The following is a 21,280-nucleotide window of genomic DNA, read 5'->3' as shown; positions in this document are numbered from 1 at the left end:
GAAAAATTAAATATACAATTATATATAAAAACAATATTATAAAAGATTTTTAAAATATGAAAATATTCTATAAAATATTCATATTTTTATAATATCATATCGATGTTCATATTTCTATTTAAATTTTTTTTTTAAATTTTTATATATGTATATTATAAATATTTATTTGCTATGTAATTTTTCAATACAAACACTAAGTTCTTGCAAACATTCCAATAAATTATCCATATTTGCACTTGAATGTCTGAGACCTGATTGATCTCCACCAATTCCTTGTCGTTGACCTAACTCAAAATGAAGTTTGGCTAATTGCTCTTGTTGTTCTCGTATTTCTGTCATTTGTTCCATGCTACAATCTTTTCCTGTATTAAAATAGCATTTCAATTTTATATATAAGCTAAAATATGTTTAAATACATATTTTACATACCAAATGCTCGTAAATTGCCACTATGAAAATCTTCTAAAAGCTGTAATAAAGCTTGTTCCATACGTCGAACATCAGGAACCTCTGACAAAAAGCAATGATGTTTGCATGGTGCCATAGCTTTATTTTATGACACCAAAACACAACCAAAAAATATAATGAAAACTTAAAAAAACTTAAAAATAAAAAGTATATAAAAAAATTATAATTTATTATTAATTTAAAAAAAAAATTTTTTATTATTAACTATAATATTATTTTAATATTTTATTTTATAAGAATTTCATAATAATATAAATAAATTATACAATATATAACATTATATATTATTAAAAAATAATATAAAAAAAATATTTTTTATATTGTTGCAAATATTTTTAGAATACTCAATATATGAATACTATAGTAATAAATTTTAAATGATACTTAGAAATCTATTTTAAATAATATTTTATTATAAAAAATAAAATTACCTCTATGTTGACGATTAATTTTTGATAATTCTGGCCGATGTGATTTTTGTTTTTCTTTCTCATTCATATACATTAATCGAGACTGATTACTATGATTTGAAAGATTTACGGCTCGACCAGAAATCATAGATCCTTGACTTGTTGCTTGACCAGAACTTCCTTTACTAACAATAGGTGATGTTTGTATATTTGTTTCCCACAACACTTGTTGCTAAAATAATATATAAATTTCTATACTATATATAAATTTATTAGCAGTACTTATAAACAATATATTTATCTAAATAAGTTTATCTAATTAATTTTACATATTTTATATATATTTACAATTAAAATTAATTTATAAATCTAAATGTATTATTTCATAAAAATATATATACAGATAATGTATATATATTTACATAGGAAAGAATTAAATTAATAAAAAATATTAGAGTATGAAATATTTAAATATAAATAATTTGAAAAATTTAAAAAAAATATTTGAATTTTATTTTAAAAAAATGAGAAAAATAAAATATTTATTCTATTTTAAAAAATAATAAAAAGATAATTTTTTAATTCAAATTAAGAAATTTATTTTTTTTGTAAATCTATTTTAAATCTTTTATTATATTTTTATTTAATATTTTTATATATATTAAAAATCTATACAAATAATATTTTAAAAATATTATTATATTATATTGTGGTATTTAAAAAAAAAGCAGGTTTATTTATATATTTATATTTTTTTATATATTATATTTATTTATATATTATATTTTTAATCTTAATATTATATTATATATTATGTTAGCTTTATTATTATATTTAATAAATAATTATTATTTAATAATAAATATATTTAAAAATTTAATTGAAATTCATGGTTAATTGAAAATAATGTAATATTATAATTTCATTTTCTTTTAGACTTATATTATTATAATATATATTTGATAATATTAAATATATATTTGATAATTATTTGATATATTTGATACAATATTAAAAGAAATATCATTAATATGATTTATATTTTTTAAAATAGACTAAAATGAATTATCTATTTTGTGACATTATGTTATCCATTAATTTTTAATCAATTTAGTCAAGTTGATAAATTTTGTTATTTTATATATTCTTTGTTAAATTTATATTACAATGTTTATTTCTTTAATATGCAACATAATTATCATCATTATTTTTATATATATTATTAATCTACTAATTTATTAATTTTTTTTATAGAAAAATTTTTTATTTTTTTATTGAGGTAGTTTTATATCATATTAAAATGTAATAACAAAACATAATAATAAAAAAAATAATAAAAAAATAAAAAAAATAAATAAATTAAAAAATAAAATAAAAAAATTAATTAATAAATAGTTATTTTAAAAAATGATATATAAGTTTTTTGCTGCAATAATATTATTACTTCTTTTATAATTATAAAGAATATAATATTTGTACATTATTCTTTTATAATATTTGTACATCATATAAGATATCAAATAAAAATTTTAAATAATATTAAAACTTATAATAATTATATATCATATAAATAATATTACTATAAATAATATTAGTTATGCTTTAATAAGATAAATAATATAAGATGCTTTAATAAGATAACTAATATTAAATTCATACCGATATATGAGAACTACGTGTATCATTTTTACTTGGATGAAGAGATCTTGCTGGTGTAGAAGGTGGTGTAGCTTCTCCACCTTGACTCGATGGTTCTTCACATTCCTCTTCTTGAACCAATTGTTGTAATTCACCACATCCAGACTTTTCAGCCATTCTAAGAAATTTATTATTTGATAAAAGTTTTTATTAATTTTTTATTATTTGATTTTTAACATTTTTTGATTTTTTTGATTTTTAACATATTCTTTTCACTAAATTCAAATATTATTTATAAAATTTTAATATATATTTATAAATAAATTTAAACAATATTTTATAAAGAAAGAAAGAATATATGTACATATATTGATATAATATTATATATATTTAAATATTTTTAAATTTATATAAAAGATTTAAAAAAAGTTATTTTTTTGTTATAAATAATTTTTTATTATATCAATATTACAAAAAATATATTTTTAAACATTATAATTATATAATTTTTATTATCTATAATTTATTAAAATCTAAATGTGTTATAATATTTATGATTATTAATAATTGTTTTGTTTTTTTTGACTCCCATTTTAAATGACATGATATTGCAAAAATATTTTTAATATGCTTTTAAATCGCAAAAATATTTTTATAAAATATTTTATATTATAATTGTCATATTTTATTATATTTAGAATATCAATGAAATAAAATAAATTTTAAAATTTATTTAAAAAAAATATTTTACAAAAATAAACATTTACGAAATTAATTTTTCATGGTTATATATTTTCGGATGCACTCTTTGTGTCTTGATATGAACTACACGTAAACAATCATGTGACATATTATTTAAAATACATATAAATATAAGTAAAAATTTTCGTTTTAAAGATAAATATAAAAATTATAAATACAATTATAAAATTATTTAAACAGTATTTGTTGGTAATATATATATATAAAAGATAAATTTATAAATATTGTTTTAATTTTTGAAGTTTATTTACTCTAATAATAACTAAATATTTGAATTGATTTATTTTATTGATTAAAAATAAAAATTTTTTCATGTTATAGATATATTTTATAATTAAACTACAAGAATATATGATAAATGCTTAGTACAACATAAAAAATTTATCAAAAAAAAATAAAATTTTTGACGATTTCTTTTATTAAAACAAAGATTTATAAAATTGCGCGATGTCTGAATCAAAATCTTTATTAATTAATATTATAAGGTAATATACTATTAAATATTTAATATTTTTTTTAAAAACTATTATTAAATATAATTTATTTATATAGTCCTGAAGGAATGATTACAAATTTTAATATAACATCAGATATGACTATTAATGCAATCAAAAATATTGCAATAAAATATTTTTATGGTGATAATACATCAAGAAATCCAAGTGATTTTCGTTTAATTCATTCAACTAAATTCAAATGTCTCTTAGATAATTATAATATAACAAATGAAAACATTAATGAAAATGGTAAAATATTAAAAAAACTATTGAAGTTTATATTAAACTCATAATGATATAAAATAGTTTTCTATATTACAGAGGAATTAATGTTAATAAACATTCGTTCTACATCTACGAATGACGATTTATCTGAAAAGGCTTTAAAAGGTCCAAGTAAAGAATTAATATTACAAGTAACAGAAAATTTACCTATACGTAATCCACCTAAACATATTCCCTCACTTTATTGTCCTGCAGATGTAAATAAATACACACATATATAATATATACTTATCTATATATTATGTTTTTTTTATATTTTTCTTATTTTCATCTTTTTCAAAAACTTTTACATTTTCTACATAAATAGAATTTATATTATATATTTTATACTTCAGTTTCAAAATGAAGTGCGAAAAATTTTAATAACACTTGTAAAAGCATCAGCAAGAATTATTTTATACAGTCCAGAAGCACAAAAATTTTGTGATATTTTAAAAGAAAAATTAGAAGCAAGATGTAAACCAAATATTAATCCAAATGCTATAAAAACTCTTACAGAAATGGGTTATTCTGAGAAAAAAGTCTTAAAAATTCTTCGCTTACGAAAGTATACAATATATCATTTAAATTAATATTTATATAAATATTAATAAATTAAAAGCTAAATTTTTATGATAATTATTATAGATCAAATATAATGGAAGCTTTAGAATGGTTAACAGAACATCAAAATGACCCAGAAGATGATGATAATGATTTAGATTCAGAATCTATTGAAACAGGTAATGATAAAAAAGTAAAAATGATTTCTATATATTTATCAAAAATGTTTTAATGAAACAAGTATTGATTTATTTAAAGAATAATATTTAATAAAAACTAATAAGAAATAAATTAATAATACAATTGAGAAAATAACAGTTATAGCAATGAAAAGAGATAAATATGAAACAAACATTTTCGATTTTATTATTGAAAATGATATTTATCAAATAAAAATTTAATAAATGTGCTTAAAGTTCTTTTTTCTAAATTATATTTTCATTTAATTTTCATGCTTGATATATATTTAAAAATTTGTATATTAAAAATATATAAAATATATTAAAAATGAAAATAATTATTATTTCAATTATTATCTTTTCTTAATATTAAAAATTTTTTTTAGTTTTATACATATTTATATATGTCAGTTTTCATTTCATAATATATAAAATATTGTTTAATAATAATATAGGATGTCAAGATTTAAATTTAAATAAGGAAGAGAATATACTTAACATAGTAGATCGTTTATTAAAAAATTATCATCACTGTAGAAAAATAGATTTTAAACCTAATTCTAGAGCAGTACAATTATTATTAGAAATGGGATTTGAAGAAAGCAATATTATTGAGGCTCTAAAAATTACTGGAAACAATCAAATTAATGCTGTAAGTAATTTATTATATAATTTTAATTTTATTAAATTTTAAATTCACTATAAATTTTACATAATATAAAATTTTAAGTTTAATATATTTTTATTTTTAGTGTGAATGGTTACTTGGAGAAAGAAAACACAGCTTACAAGATTTAGATAAAGAACTCGATTCGGATAATCCAATTTATAAAGCAATTATGAATGATCCTCGCATCCAACTTAGTCTTACAAATCCTAATATGCTACTTGGTAAAATTATTTTTATTAATGAGTAATAAAAAAATATAATTAAATAATGTAAATATAATTAATGAAAAATAAATTTTTAGTATATTTATCCCTATTGGAAACACCTGTAGCTATAGGTGAACGAATAAGGGATCCTGAAATAGGACCAGTACTTGATCATATTATTGCAATGTATCATGCTGAAAAACATGCAATTCATATGAATCAATATGTAATTGACTTTTAATTAAAAAATTACTTCTTAAAATAAATAACATGTTATAAGCAATATCATTAATCATTATATCATTAATCATTATCAAATAAATATTACAATTTGCAAAATTTTGCAAATTATAATAATACAAGTTTATAATAAATATATTAATAAAATTAATTACTAGCAACATATGTTTATATATATTTAATACACTTGTATTAGACTTATATGCACATAATAAATTTCAGTAACTATAAAAAATTCAGTAATTATAAAAAAATATATTATATTTTAATATATTATTATTAATAATATGTAATATGTACTTATAATAATAATATAATTTATTGTAATTATGTAATTTTTATATAAATATACAAATTATATACATATATAAACATATAGAATCAGTTCAATTCTTTTGAAAAATTATATTTATATAGTTATATATTTTCATATCAATCATTTCTTTATTCTTTCTGATAAAATAAAGATTATTTTATTTTATGTCACTTAATTTTTAATATAATAAACTAAAAAAATCAATTTTACAATAGTACATATTGTTCCAAATCAATTTCAAATATGTCCAGAACAGGATTGCCAGATATAAGTTTTAAATTTTTAAAATATTTTATTTTAATTAGAAGTAATAGAAAAGAAAAAAACTGATGATTTTTATTACATCATGGCATTAAATTTAGTATAATATAATAGAGTATCAGAGTATCATTACTGTTAACGTTGCGATAACGATGATTTAATATTGCATCGTTGCATGAAAACATACCTTGATATATATGTCTGAATATAATAATCGCATATATTATTCCCTTTTCAATTTTTTCTTCTTCTGTCAATCAGCATGTAATGATAAATCCAGTTTGCATCAGTTGGCAATCCTGACCAAATTTGAGGAACAAATAAGAATGTGTATGGTTAACTTAACTTGTGAACTTTAATTTAATATTTTAATCTGATGTTTTTACAGTGATTTAAAATATTCGAAGTAATTTTCTTTATAGTTATAATTTTTTAGTTATATTATTGATTTAACAAATAAAAGTCTTCGTATAATGCCATACTTTTACAATACAATTTTGATATAATATAATTCACAAATTATAACGATCTTTGTATAATGCAGTACTTATATAATAATTTCGATATAACAATTTATATTTACATGATAAATAAAATTTATATTTAAAAATATTGTTTCAAAATATATATTCATTTTTTATATATATTTATATAATATAAGCATGATGCGATTTTTATAGTATAATATTTTTATGAAATTTAAATATTATATTATTATGAGGAATTACCTGTAATACAAGAAGTTTTGCACAGAACGAAAAAGAAACATAGATTATTTTATTTAACGTTTTTATTTATCGTTATTTAAAATTATATGATCTTTTTAGACGTTAAATTATCAACCAATACATGTGCTTATTTACATAATTATATTGGATCTATCAGAAATAACCAATTAGATCTGTATTTCTTCTTCTAAGTACTTTCTTTTTAGTTGTGCATAATTATCAAAATAATATAAATTTAAAATTTGACAGATAAATTGCTCCACTGTGTTTCAACCAAAACTTTTTGTAATAATGGTTTATTATTTTACAAGTGAAGGTAATAATATTTATCATTGGTTTCATATTTAGTGTATGTATATAACTTTTTTTTAATATATACATTAACATTACTACTAAAATAACATTAAATAAGGTTAGAACAAAGAATCATTACTTTAAATTACAGTTGTGCAACCACCAGTAACATTATTTATGGGAATTGATCAATATGAAAGTGAGTAAAAATATAAAATCTAAAATCTAAATTATAATGTTTAAGATATATTCTTTTAATATAATTTTCTAGATGAGGATCTTATTAGATGGGGGTGGCCAGAAGATGTTTGGTTTCATGTTGATAAATATTCTTCAGCACATGTATATCTTCGTCTTCATCTTGTAAATATTTTTTATAAAATATATGTAGTATTTACATACAATTGTATATAAATATTATATGTATATATGTATATACATATGTACATAATTTATAGGGACAAACAATAGATGATATACCTAGTGCAGTTTTAGAAGATGCTGCACAATTAGTAAAAGCAAATAGTATTGAAGGAAGTAAAATGAATGATGTTGATGTAGTATATACAATGTGGTCAAATCTGAAAAAGACACAAGGAATGGAAATAGGAGAAGTTGGTTTCCATAGAGATAAAGATGTTCGAAAAATTCATGTTACAAAACGAATAAATACTATTATTAATCGATTGAACAAAACTAAACGTTCAGAGCAAGTAAATTTAAGAACAGAAAGAGAACAACGAGACAAAAATGAACGAGAAGATAAAAAAAAACTTTTAAAAGAACAAAAAGAAAGAGAAAAAGCAGAAGAAAAACGGAGAAAGGAAGAAGCAGAAATGAGGTAAAATAAAAGTAATTATACTATTATTAAAATGTATAAGTTTTTTAAATTCTTTAAATTTAATTTACAGGAGTTATAATTCTTTATTTAATACATCTAATATGACATCAAATACAGAAAATAGTGGATATGATTCAGATGATTTTATGTGATTAAATTATTAATATTATTTGTGATTTTTGTCTATTTACTATAATTTGAAATAATAGATAAATATATTTAAAAGAAAAATTATTATGTATAATTTTGAAATTTAATTTGGTTAATTGTTTTGAAAAAAAATATTATTGATCTTTACAAAAATTTAAAACAAAATAATGAGAAAACTAATAAAATTTTATAAAATTCAATTAAAATATACATAAATTTTATATAAATTGCAAAACTATATTAAATATTGAAATTTTTTTTTACATTGGTTTTCTTACATATTAAATATATATTAATAAATAAATTAATTAGAAATATATCTTAATATATAAGTACTTATTTTGTATAAACTATTCACAAGTGATAATTTATGTATTGATATTATCAATAATTAAAATTAGTTATTATAAAATATATCAAATATTTTATAATTTATTTCTGTAATATATATGTATTGAAAAAGAAAAATTTTATTATGAAAATAAATTACATCTCTTATAATAATATAACATCAACAGTTTTCAAGGCATTAACAATCCATGAAGGGTATTTCTTATTTGGATATAAATCTAACATATATTGTTGTATAAATTTTGGAAATCTTTGTTCTTTAATACTTTGTCTAATATTTTCCATTAGTTTCATTTGAAATGCAATATTATGAATAGATAGCAAATGACATGCAACTGTTTCTACTGTTACAATATGATGAAGATAAGCACGTGTATATGTTTTACATGTATTACATTCACATGATTCATCTATTGGTCTCATATCTTTACGATATTGAACTTGTCTTAAATTTAATTGGCCAGTATGTACTAATGCACAACCAAATCTCTGAAAAATATTATTATGAGGAAAAATATAATTTATATAATTAAATATAATATATATAAATCGCATTCTGCTGATTTATTATATTTTTTATGTAAATTCTTTTAAATTTAATTCAAAGACATAATATTTATAATTAATTACCGCCGTCCTTGTAGGAAATACACAATCAAACATATCTATTCCTAAAGCAGAACAAATAATTAAATCAATAGCAAATCCAACACCCATTAAATATCGTGGTTTATTTTTTGGAAGTATATTTGTAGTGAGATATACCATTTTCCAAAATTCATCTTTAGATTCTCCACCACTACAAAAAAAAAATAAAATTAAATATAGAATATTTTTTTTTATCTAATTATACATGTATAAGTATTAGTACCTTAATCCTCCTATTGCATACCCATTGACTTTACGCTTAATTAATTGATTTGCACATTCTGATCTAAGTTTGGGATCAAGTCCTCCTTGTACAATTGGAAATATACTTTGTTCATTTGGTTTTTGATGTGCTTTTAAACATCTATCTAACCACCTAGTTGTTCTATAAATAATATATTAAATATCAAAAACATTTTTAATGTGAATTAGTAATATAACTATATTATGTACAGAATATATGAAAAATAATAATATATTATAATTATTAATATATATTAATATTATAATTATTATAGCGATTGTACACTTCTTCAGTTTAGAAATCTATCTATTCTGATCACTAAATTTTTGTATAGTTATTGAAAATCGCGTCGAATTGATGGATTTTTTTTTGAGAAGCAGTATCAAATATTGTTTCTACATTGTTATAAAAATTCGCTGAAATATGGAAATATTTTTCTTATATATAATAACTTTCTGTTGGAAACAGAAAATTATATTATAAATTATATTATAAAATATATATTATATAATATATAATATATTATATAATAATTATATAAATATATAATATATATATATATATAAATATATTATAAAATTATAGTTATTTATCCAATATTTCATTATAACACAAAAATATATTGTCAAAAGTAATAACTTGAAAATCATAACTTGAAATAATTTTAAAATTATTTTTTACAAATGATTTATATTATATCATTTTTTAAAAATGATTTATTTGTGAATATCATTGCAAATTATGCTATGATAGTCATGATAATTATTTTTCATTTATACATTTTATACACTAATGCAATATTACCTATACATTGCTTCTTCTACTCTTGGTCCTGTTAATGTACTTTTAACTACATCATCAAGTTGCATAATTATATCTGCACCTATTATATTTTGTATTTGTATGGAATGTTCAGGTGTCAACATACAATCTGATTCTATGAAATATTAAAATGTTATATTTTTCATATTTTCTTTTTTATTTCTATTATATTTTTAATATCGTAAAAATATGATATAAAATTATTATAATATAATATAAATACAAATTAAATTTAAATTTTATTTTTATATAATAATTACCATTATATGGTGATTTAAACTTAACACCATCTTCTGTAATTTTTGCAAGTTCTAATAATGATACCATTTGAAAACCACCAGAATCAGTTAATAAAGCTCTTTTCCAATTCATAAATTTATGTAAACCACCAGCTTTTTGCATAACATTAAGACCCTAAATAATAACTTTTATGATGAATTTATTTTTAAATTATTTTTAATTTATTTTAAATTATTTTAAATTATTTGAACAAGCAATTTAATTATATTATTATAGTTATATTATATTATATTAATTATCATGTTTTAAATAAATTAAAAATAAATTCTTTTATGTAACAATATTTTTTACATACAGGTCTTGTTCCAAGGTGATATGTATTTCCAAGTATAATTTGACAATTTAATTGTTCTAATTGTTGAGGTAATAAACCTTTTAAAGTACCCTAAAATATTAATATTATTATAAAAATATATATATTAAAATATAAATAAATAAAATTTATAAATATTCCAAAATATTAGAAATTTTCTAAATAATTAAAAAAGTAATATTTAAATTAAAATAAAATAAAATTATTATATAGAATAGAAAATTTAGTAAAATTATTTCTATAAAAAAATTTTTATTATAAAATTTAAAAAAAAATGTTACATAATAATAATAAATGTTATAAATAAAAGCATAAAAAAAACTTGCAGTTAATTTATTTTTATTTATTTTTTATTTATTTTTATCATAGTATATCATAAAAAATTTTTGATTTTGAATGTTTTAATATATTTTAAGATATATATATATATATATATATATATATATGATATATTTAATAAAATATTAATGTATTAACTTACTTGTGTGCCTACTGGCATAAATACTGGTGTATCTATTTGATGATGAATAAGTGTTATTCTACCAGTTCTAGCTTTTGTTGTTCGACATTCATAAAATATTTCAAAGAATAATGGAGATTTTACTTGTAACATTTTTTTAATTAAACTTTATTAAAAATTTATACGATTAATAAAAAATTTTTATAAATTTTATATCTTATTAATAACTATTGATTATTTATCTTAAATAAATAATTGTTTACTGTAAATAAAAAAATATTTATATTATAATTTATAATATATATAGTAATATATATAAATTATAATAATAAATTATAATATATATAAATTATATTATTAAAAATATATATTTATATATTGTAATATATAAAGATATATTTTAAATATTAAATTAAATTATATTAGATTGAAATTGAAATATTTCGTCTATCGCAATCATGAGAAAACGTTTAATCAATTTACCTATTATATATATTAATTCTTGTTTCAATATATCGATATAAATAAAAAATAAATGTTTATAAAATAACTTTATATTATCACAAACACATGTATAGACGAAATTTTATATAATAATAACAATCTTTTATTTTTAAAAATGAAAAAAAGTGATATTTTTCAAATTTCTGTCACTTATTTCAATTTCTCGTTTTAATAATAAGATAAAGCTCTTTGAAAGAAAAAGTATGTGAATATTTACGTAACAATTTGTATATTATAATTAGCTAAGAATCTATTCTTAAATTCCATTTTCTTGAATTTGAATGTGCTATAATGTGTAATAAATATAAAAAATTAAGCAATGATATTAATTTTCAAAAAATTGATTGACCTTAAAAATTATATCATTTTTCAAATACACTTTCTTAAGAATTAATGAATTATATTAAATATATGAAAAAGAAATTTAAGAAACTTGTTGCAAGTATGATTATTAAATTTTTTAAAATAATTTTCTTTTAAAAATAGTGTATGAATGTATACTTATAATACATATAATACATATACTTATAATATATATACTTATTATACTATTAAATACTTATCACATAACATAATTTGTTAACTATTTTTTCAAATAAATATATAAATATCTTTCAATAAAATATTTTTGTTGATATAATAATAATTTAACATTTTTTAAATATTTTTTATAATAAAAAATATATGCTTGTATAATGATTTTCATTGATGTATAATATAGAATATTTATAATATATATTTGTATAAATTTTAGATACATATTGTTATTATACTCAACATTGCAAAATTTAAATCAATATTAGATTTTTCACTTATTATTTTTTACATTATTATTATAATAATTAATTTTTTAATATATTTTTTCAATAAAATCATCGAATGTAAATATAAGATATAAAACTAATGATATAAAAATCTAATTGATATAAAAACAAAATAATTTTCTAAGAAAATCAAATTTGAATTCAAAATCTTGAAATAAAAAACTTTTTTGTATATCAATTTATTTTTAGAATTATTTATTGTTAATATAAATATAAGTCACTAATTAATATAAATTGCTCGGAAACAATGATAAATGCATTATTTTTTTCATAAAAATATGAAATCCATATAACAAACGAATGTCGATTAAATTTATCGATATAATTTATGTAATATAAAAAAATGAAATAATAGATTTTTTAATATCTATTTAATGAATAAAAACAAATGAGATTGAGATACAATAATGTTTGAATTTTGTAATTAATAATAAATCATATACTCTAATCTACAATTTAACCTACCTTTAGATACAAAGTAATGTTAAACTTAGATATTGATGTGATATTTTTTACGGGAAATTCTATTGTAATATTATTATAAATGAAAAGATGAAATGTAATTAATGTTCTTCAAAAAATTATTAAATGATATAATCTTTTTAATAAAAAATATATATATAATATATAAATATTATAATTTTAATAAGTACAAATATTATATATAAATATTCAAAGATAAAAGAAATTTATGAATTTTTTTTACATTTGAGATTATAATGCTTATATTGAAAATATTTACATTAATATACGAATATCAAATAAAATAAATTTAAATCATTTTTTTTTTAAAGAAAACTTTAAAAATAAATAACAAGCTAATAAAAGTGAAAAAGAAGTAAGATTTCTATTATTGAACAAAAGTGAATATATATATATAAATAAAAATATAAACATAAATAATATAAATATTTATATAATATAAATATAAATAAAACTGAATGCAATTCAATAAAAAATTATGAATCAATTAAAATTATATTATTTCTTATATTATAATTTAAAAAAATAATATTATAATTTAAAAATACTAGAAATTCTTTATTGCTGCTACATATAGTAATAATAATAAATTATTGTACTTATTGAACTATTGAACTATTGAACTTATTAAAATATATATAACTATTTAACGATAAAAAATTAAAATGTTTAAAATAAGAATTTGAAAATTTTAGTTTTTAATAATTAACTTTGTTAATTATATATAAAAAAATAATATAGAAAATATTTGCACTATATTTGCATATTATAATGTTAAAGNATATATATATATATATATATATATTATATATAAATATATATGATATTATATTATTAAAGTATTATATATATATTATTAAACTATAATCATATAATATTTCATTTTTGATTTACCATGACAATACATATTGATACGAATATTTTATAAAATTGCAGGAAACGATGAAGCTAGTAATTTTTAGTAACTTGAATGACTATATCGGGATTTGAGTGTATATAAATTCAGCATTGTTGCCAAATTTACTTTTATCATAGATTGTATCGAAATTAGGCTGTGCTTGTGACTTATATCATACAAAATTTACGGTGAAATAAAAAAAATTAATTTAAAAAAATAACAGAAAAAAGAAATTTGTATTTATTATTTATAAAATTATGTTAAAACCAAAAGCTTTAACACAAGTGCTAAGTCAAGCTAATACTGGCGGTGTAGAAAATACATTGTAAGTAAAATACATCAATTTTTTTTATTGCTTTATATATATTTTCTAAACTTAATTAATTTGATAAATATATAATTTTATGAAAAATAACTTAAATGTATATAATTATATAAATAAATTCAATATTTTTTTATTTCTATTATAACTAAAAAAAATGATAAAATTTGATAATTAAATATTAAATAAAAATGCATTTCAGATTATTAAATAGAGATGGTGGTTTATTAGCTTATAGTGGTTATGGTGATAAGGATGCAAGAGTAACTGCTGCTATTACAAGTAACATTTGGTCAGCTTATGAAAAAAATGGACGAAATGCATTTAAGGAAGATGAATTGCAATTTATATTGATGGATTGTGCGGTAATTATAAATATTTTATTATTAATTGTTTATCAATTTTTGCTATTCAAATGCTAATTAAATTATATACATATATATAATCAAAATTTTTTATATGAATTAATACTTTTTCTTGATTAATTTAGAAATAGAAATTTTTATAATATATTGAAAATATATTTAATGAAGTAAAAATATAAATTAAGAATAAATTATATATAAGATAATTTAAATAATATAAATAATCTAATATAAATTAAAATATAAGAAATTTTATAATATCTTAGATAAAACTTGACAAGTATATTTAAAAAAATCATAATTTTAAATTAGAAATGTATAAGATCTAAAGGTACATGCATATTATTAGCTGTTACATATCTATAAGATGAGTCGGTGATTATACAAATAAAATATATTATTTGTAATGATGACAAGAAACAAATCGATCTACTCAGTGAAATTGTAAGTAATATATATATTTTAAATGAAATATTAATTACTAATTAAATTTTTATTTATTGATATTAAGTTTGATTTATATTTGATTAATGCCGAAGATTATTTTAATTTTATTGACTTTGCTTCTTGAGTCTAGATGAATGTTGAATTACATTTAAATATTCATGATTTTTAAACATAAATTCTTAAAGTTAAAATTGTGATTCTTGAAATTTACTTGTCAATTTATAAAACAATATTAATTAAATCTTTAAAATTTTATATGTAAAAAAATTAAATTTTATTTAATATATAAAATATGTTTTTTTAAATATATTTTTTACTTAAGAATTATCAAAATATTATTATTTCAATTTTTATAATTGATATTTACTATAATATACTGATGATAATATACTGATTTATTATAATATAATGATTAATTAAAATTTATAATCAGTAGTTTTAATTTAATTTCATATTTATTATAAAGTTTCATATTTATTATAAAGAAATTTTAAATACTTAATAATAATATATTTAAATATTGAAATAATTTATTAAAAATTCATGAATTTGTCATATAAATGATGTTGCATGGAATTTACAGATTACTAATATGGAATCATATAATGAAAAATGTTATCAAATATGATAATTATTATATTTTTTCAATAAAATAATTTCCTTTTAGGAGGGCAAAGTTGTAATCACTGAAGTAGCAAATTTATTACTATGTTTGTATGCTAAAGAAAATGTGGGGTTTGGTTTATTAAGAGAAAAAGCACAAGCTCTGGCAAGATATCTTGATAAACCATTGAAAACAATAGCCAATATGCCTTAATCATTATATGTTTATAGATATATATCATTATCTATGCTATATTTAATTTTATATTCTAATATTTATAATTTTTTGTAAAAATTAATTCTTAGTATTATCTTGTAAATAATATTTTTTCAATTAATAAAAACTTTATGTATTAGAATTTATACATTAATTATTTTATAAAAATAATGACACATAAGTTTCAGTAATAATAATAATAATTTTTATTATAATATTAATTAAATATTATTATTATATATATTATTATTATACTATATATAATATTATAATATATTAAATATTATTATTATACATATGTTATTATTATAATATATATAATATTATAATATATTAAATATTTTTATTAAATATATATTATTATAATATATATATAATATATATTAATTAATTTTAATTTTTATTATATTATTAATTATGCTATTTGTTTATATTTGTTTTTTTTAAATTAATAATTATTACAAATAATTATATAATATAATATAATATAATATAATATAATATAATATAATATAATATAATATAATATAATTATATTTTCATGAGTTGAAAAATCACATTCAGTTAATGTTTGCTCTATTCTTTGTATCATATATCGATCTGGATAATAATGATTAGCAAATCACATATGGAATGAAATTACAGTAAAAAACATTTAGAAACATTTTCATTACAAGTATTAAATTAGTAAGAATCATGTCTTTATATTTATTATTATTATAATATATCATTATTGTATTAATGAAATATATAATAATGATAATTAATTATAAAAGAATAAAAAATAATTTATGCATCTGTATATCATAAATACCATAAATGGAAAAAAAATACGATAAATGGAAAAATTAATCATTATGAAGCTTATCTTGAGATTAAAGTTTGCTGATGAATTTATTATAAAAATAAAATATTTATATTTTAATTTTACTGATTCCGCCAATTTTGCTCTTGAAATTCTTTGCCTTAGTTTATCTGTTACATATTATTATCTGTAATGTAATATTAAATCCATATCAATATATGAAATTAATACAAACATATTTTGAATATATAAAAAAATTAATATATAATAATAAAAATTAATAATAGAAAATAATTTACATATAGATATAATAATAATTTACATATAATTTACATATAATTTAAAAATAATTTACATATAGATATAGATATATAATAGATAATAGATATATAATAGATATACAAATAAGTATTATTAATGAAAAAGAATATACAATTATATAATTATATCTATTTGAAAATAAAAAACAAAAGATAAGTTTTAATGACACAGATCTTATGTCTTTTTATATTTTATGTAACAATTATAAAATTAGTTATTGGTATTTAATACTACTTCATTGTTGTCATTGTTTTCTATAGAAAATGACATCTTCTAACATTTATGAACTTTATCCTTAGAAATATAAGAAATATGATTGTACATTACAGTGCAGTGAAATATGAACTTGAAATGTGAAATATATAATAACTTGATATATTTTTGCCATCAAGACTTGCTATTAATGGTAAAAAATTATCAATGATTATCACTATCAAAAATTATCAATAATTTTATATTATATACTAATAATAAAGTTATTATATTAATAAAAAATATCAAAATTCATTGGAAAAAAATATTGATTTTTAAATATTGATAATAAATATATTATTATTATATTTATCGATATTATATTTATTTTTATTTATCGAATTATATTTATTGATAATTTGTTTGATCGATAGCAATATTTTTTGTTATGAAAAAAAAAGATATTTTATGTCATTTTATTTACCAAAGATTTAGCTTAAATTAATTTTATATAAAATGTTAATCTTACTTTATTATTTGGATCGCTTGTTTTTGATATATATTAAAAAAATAATATATTAATAATATTAAAAAATATTTTAGAAACAAATTAAATAATTTCAAAAACATACTATCATATTCATAATTTGATTAGTTTTTCTATATGAATATAGAATATAGAAGACATGAAAATTATCAAAGATTATGTTTTTAAATCATATGTTTTTTAATAAATTATTTGATCCAATTGAATCAATTTCTATAAAAAAATATTAACTTATTTATATTGAAAAATAATTAGTTTAGATATTTAATAATATTTATTAATTATTTCTGATAATTTATCATGAACAAAATTATACAAAAATTCAAAAAAAATATCTATTGTAATTAATTTTGATATATTTTAAAAATCACTTAATTATTGAATTTGTAGCATTACATTATTTCAGAATATAACAATTATGTACAATTTCTGATAATTTATTTTTTCATATTTTCTTTTGATATTGTTTCAATCCTTAATATCTTTCAATGTTGTTTATATAAAATTTATTAATATTATATATTTATATTTGTTTTGTTCATCATTTGTTATAGTTATATGTGCAAATCATAAAATTAAATGTAATTAAAATAAAATATATTGACATTCCACATCATGCTGAATGTAATTTATATTTTGAGAGATTTCTGAATAAAAATCAATTATCTATTATATTTTTTAAAATCTGAATCCAAAATCTAAAAGAATAAAAAGTTTTAAACTGAAGAAATATGTTAGAATTCTATCTAAATAAATATATAATAATAATCTTCTATCTAATTAATTCAAGTTTCAATTAGAATAACTGTTACAATATAATTAAAAAAAATTTTGTAAACTTTTGATGTAATCAATAAATCAATAATCAACTTACGCAATACTCTTATGGATGAAGTAACAATTTTAGAAGATATAAAAAAAATTTTGAAGTATTTTATTGGAATGTGTCATTTTGATACACACATATATATCAAATATTAAAAATTTTAAAAATTAAATATTAATTTTTTAAATATAAATTTAAAAAATTACAGAAACTTATATTCTTATAATAATATATTTATATTCTTTCTATCACTTATGCTGATTTTATCCAATTAACAAGACAAACATATATCCAAATTTATTTTCTTCTAAGCCTTCTAATTTCGAAAATCTTTATATGATATAGTTTATATGATGCATATCTCTTACTGGATATACATTTTAAATTATACAATTTAATGCTTATTTGTAAAGATAGATAAATAAGAAATGTATACATAGTTTTAAATAGCATTAATATATTATTTAGAATAAAGAATTTTCACCAATTTTGATCATTTTTAAATATGTTATAAAAATTAATATTTTGAACAATTTCTTTTTTTGCTTTTTTTTACAATCATAGACATAATAGTTATAAGAAAAATTTTATGTAATTCTTATGTATATAATTTATATATAAGAAATTCTATCTATTAAATTTTTTTTGTAAATATGTCGAAAACTAGGGCCAAACAGTTAAACTCCTCTATGTATCCATAATGTATACATCAATCATTAAAATCAATAGAGTTTCCTTTATTTGGAATAATTAAAAAAAAATAATTAATATACAAATTAAAATAAATATTTTGAATATCAAATAAAAAATGAAATCAATTAAATTTGTTTCTGAATTTTTTGAGCGGAAGAAATTTTAAAAGTAAATTGATAATTTTAAAATATTATAGAGTAAATTAAAACTAAAATAATATTAATATAATATTTCTAACCAAAAATGCATAGTTATTAATTAATAATTTTATAATGTACAAAAATGAAATAATGATTTTTTATTTAAATTATAAATATATTTTATTCTTTAAATAAAATATTAGTAAAATATACAAAATATATTATATACTATTACTATCAATAATTATCAATAACTAATAATGCATGGTTTAACTTTAACTATTGAAAACTATCAATTGATATGTCTTCATTATATTATACTTGTTATATTTTTGACAGATTTAATGCATTGGTATTTATTAAATATACATAAATTACATATTTCATAACTAAACATATGTTACATATATATAAATATGTTGAAATCTTGTACAAATGCAAACAATGAAAGTCCTTCATTATATTTTTAATAAAAAATATTAATATTTTTGATTTTTCTCTTTTAATTTTATGATTGTTTAGTTAATTACTTTGTAAAATCATATGTCCATGTATTTATAACGAATATTAATAATATTAAAAATATTATAAAAAATAATATTACTTACCAATAATATTACTTTCCTTGAATCTTTAAATATTTAGATAACTTATACATAAACTATATAGATATTTTTTAATTATTTAATAAAGAATTATTTCATACATTGTAATAAAATTGAAAATAAATTTAAAATTATAATTATATATTTTACGATTATTATTTATTTTCGCAATTAATTTAAGGAAAAATTGAAAATTGAACATAGAAGTATTATATATCTTTTCTTTTCTTTCTTAATTGAAAAAACTTAATTTTATAAAATTCAGGATTTTTTATTAATTAAACAGTCAATAATAGTAGTTCATAGAAATGTTTTCCGTATAAGTTAAAAAATTTATACTAATAAATATGATTCAGTTTGAAATTTAAAATTAATTAAATTAATGACCTGAACAATCCGGATACCGATATATATATATATATATATATGTATATATGTGGTTACAGATTACATAATATAGTTATAGATTAACATAATAAGTATATATATATTTATTATTTTGTTTAAATTTGAGCATGTAAGTAAAGTATATAAAAGATATATACATAATTTTAGATTAGAAATAATTTTTCTAATCTAAATAATAATTTTAAATAATAATTTTCTAATAATTTTCTATTTATTATTATAAAATATTTATAACTTAAATTTTTTGATCAACAAAACAATATATTTTATTATATACATATTAGATATATAAGATAATATATTCATGAAATATTTTTGAAGAATTAATTCTAGAAATCAAAACTTTTATGTATAACTCTGTATATATAGAATAAAAAAAAATAAAAATACTTTAGAATTTTATGTTAAATTTATTTTTTTATATAATGTTATATTTAAAAAATAATTAAAAATT

The 21,280-nt window shown here is 16.7% G+C and overlaps 5 protein-coding genes across 11 annotated transcripts; 3 read left to right on the top strand and 2 right to left on the bottom strand.

The window, feature by feature from the left end:
- Positions 1-71: 71 nt before the first annotated feature.
- LOC122713565 (coiled-coil domain-containing protein 28A) lies at positions 72-6,797 on the bottom strand. Of its 3 annotated transcripts, none has more exons than XM_043934139.1 (5): positions 6,663-6,797; positions 2,538-2,694; positions 900-1,110; positions 430-546; positions 72-362 (listed from the first exon to the last, which is right to left on the bottom strand). In XM_043934139.1, exons 2-5 carry the CDS (start codon positions 2,691-2,693, stop codon positions 163-165), a joined length of 684 nt encoding a protein of 227 aa, XP_043790074.1. In that variant the 5' UTR covers position 2,694; positions 6,663-6,797; the 3' UTR covers positions 72-162. The 3 variants fall into 3 exon arrangements, with proteins under 3 accessions (XP_043790074.1, XP_043790073.1, XP_043790075.1); XM_043934138.1 differs by lacking the exon at positions 6,663-6,797 and adding an exon at positions 3,284-3,330; XM_043934140.1 differs by lacking the exon at positions 6,663-6,797 and having other exon boundaries at positions 430-510; positions 2,538-2,809.
- Positions 3,694-5,924, top strand: LOC122713564 (ubiquitin-associated domain-containing protein 1). 2 transcript variants are annotated; one of them, XM_043934137.1, is made up of 8 exons: positions 3,694-3,763; positions 3,831-4,024; positions 4,097-4,257; positions 4,396-4,607; positions 4,688-4,782; positions 5,238-5,434; positions 5,535-5,673; positions 5,754-5,924. In XM_043934137.1, the coding sequence occupies exons 1-8, from the start codon at positions 3,726-3,728 to the stop codon at positions 5,897-5,899; spliced, it is 1,182 nt and encodes a 393-aa protein (XP_043790072.1). In that variant the 5' UTR covers positions 3,694-3,725; the 3' UTR covers positions 5,900-5,924. The 2 variants fall into 2 exon arrangements, with proteins under 2 accessions (XP_043790072.1, XP_043790071.1); XM_043934136.1 differs by having other exon boundaries at positions 4,082-4,257.
- LOC122713566 (coiled-coil domain-containing protein 25) lies at positions 6,769-8,606 on the top strand. Of its 3 annotated transcripts, XM_043934141.1 has the most exons (6): positions 6,769-6,881; positions 7,453-7,519; positions 7,649-7,696; positions 7,769-7,860; positions 7,956-8,338; positions 8,409-8,606. In XM_043934141.1, the coding sequence occupies exons 2-6, from the start codon at positions 7,495-7,497 to the stop codon at positions 8,488-8,490; spliced, it is 630 nt and encodes a 209-aa protein (XP_043790076.1). In that variant the 5' UTR covers positions 6,769-6,881; positions 7,453-7,494; the 3' UTR covers positions 8,491-8,606. The 3 variants fall into 3 exon arrangements, with proteins under 3 accessions (XP_043790076.1, XP_043790078.1, XP_043790077.1); XM_043934143.1 differs by lacking the exon at positions 7,453-7,519 and having other exon boundaries at positions 6,786-6,881; XM_043934142.1 differs by lacking the exon at positions 6,769-6,881 and having other exon boundaries at positions 7,453-7,552.
- A 336-nt stretch (positions 8,607-8,942) lies between these two features.
- On the bottom strand, positions 8,943-13,549 carry LOC122713554 (queuine tRNA-ribosyltransferase catalytic subunit). Of its 2 annotated transcripts, none has more exons than XM_043934123.1 (7): positions 13,420-13,549; positions 11,149-11,238; positions 10,814-10,967; positions 10,536-10,668; positions 9,711-9,872; positions 9,470-9,638; positions 8,943-9,328 (listed from the first exon to the last, which is right to left on the bottom strand). In XM_043934123.1, exons 3-7 carry the CDS (start codon positions 10,953-10,955, stop codon positions 8,984-8,986), a joined length of 951 nt encoding a protein of 316 aa, XP_043790058.1. In that variant the 5' UTR covers positions 10,956-10,967; positions 11,149-11,238; positions 13,420-13,549; the 3' UTR covers positions 8,943-8,983. The 2 variants fall into 2 exon arrangements, with proteins under 2 accessions (XP_043790058.1, XP_043790057.1); XM_043934122.1 differs by lacking the exon at positions 13,420-13,549 and adding an exon at positions 11,648-11,853.
- Positions 13,550-14,399: 850 nt separating this feature from the next.
- LOC122713555 (ragulator complex protein LAMTOR2) lies at positions 14,400-16,399 on the top strand. Its single transcript, XM_043934124.1, has 3 exons — positions 14,400-14,660; positions 14,860-15,022; positions 16,137-16,399. The coding sequence occupies exons 1-3, from the start codon at positions 14,593-14,595 to the stop codon at positions 16,284-16,286; spliced, it is 381 nt and encodes a 126-aa protein (XP_043790059.1). The 5' UTR covers positions 14,400-14,592; the 3' UTR covers positions 16,287-16,399.
- Positions 16,400-21,280: the final 4,881 nt, after the last annotated feature.

This window comes from Apis laboriosa, unplaced genomic scaffold (assembly GCF_014066325.1).
Source record: "Apis laboriosa isolate Shangri-la unplaced genomic scaffold, ASM1406632v1 scaffold25_cov139, whole genome shotgun sequence".
Classification (NCBI taxonomy): domain Eukaryota; kingdom Metazoa; phylum Arthropoda; class Insecta; order Hymenoptera; family Apidae; genus Apis; species Apis laboriosa.
Note: the sequence above shows the minus strand (reverse complement) of the source record. Positions and strands in the feature narration are given on the sequence as shown.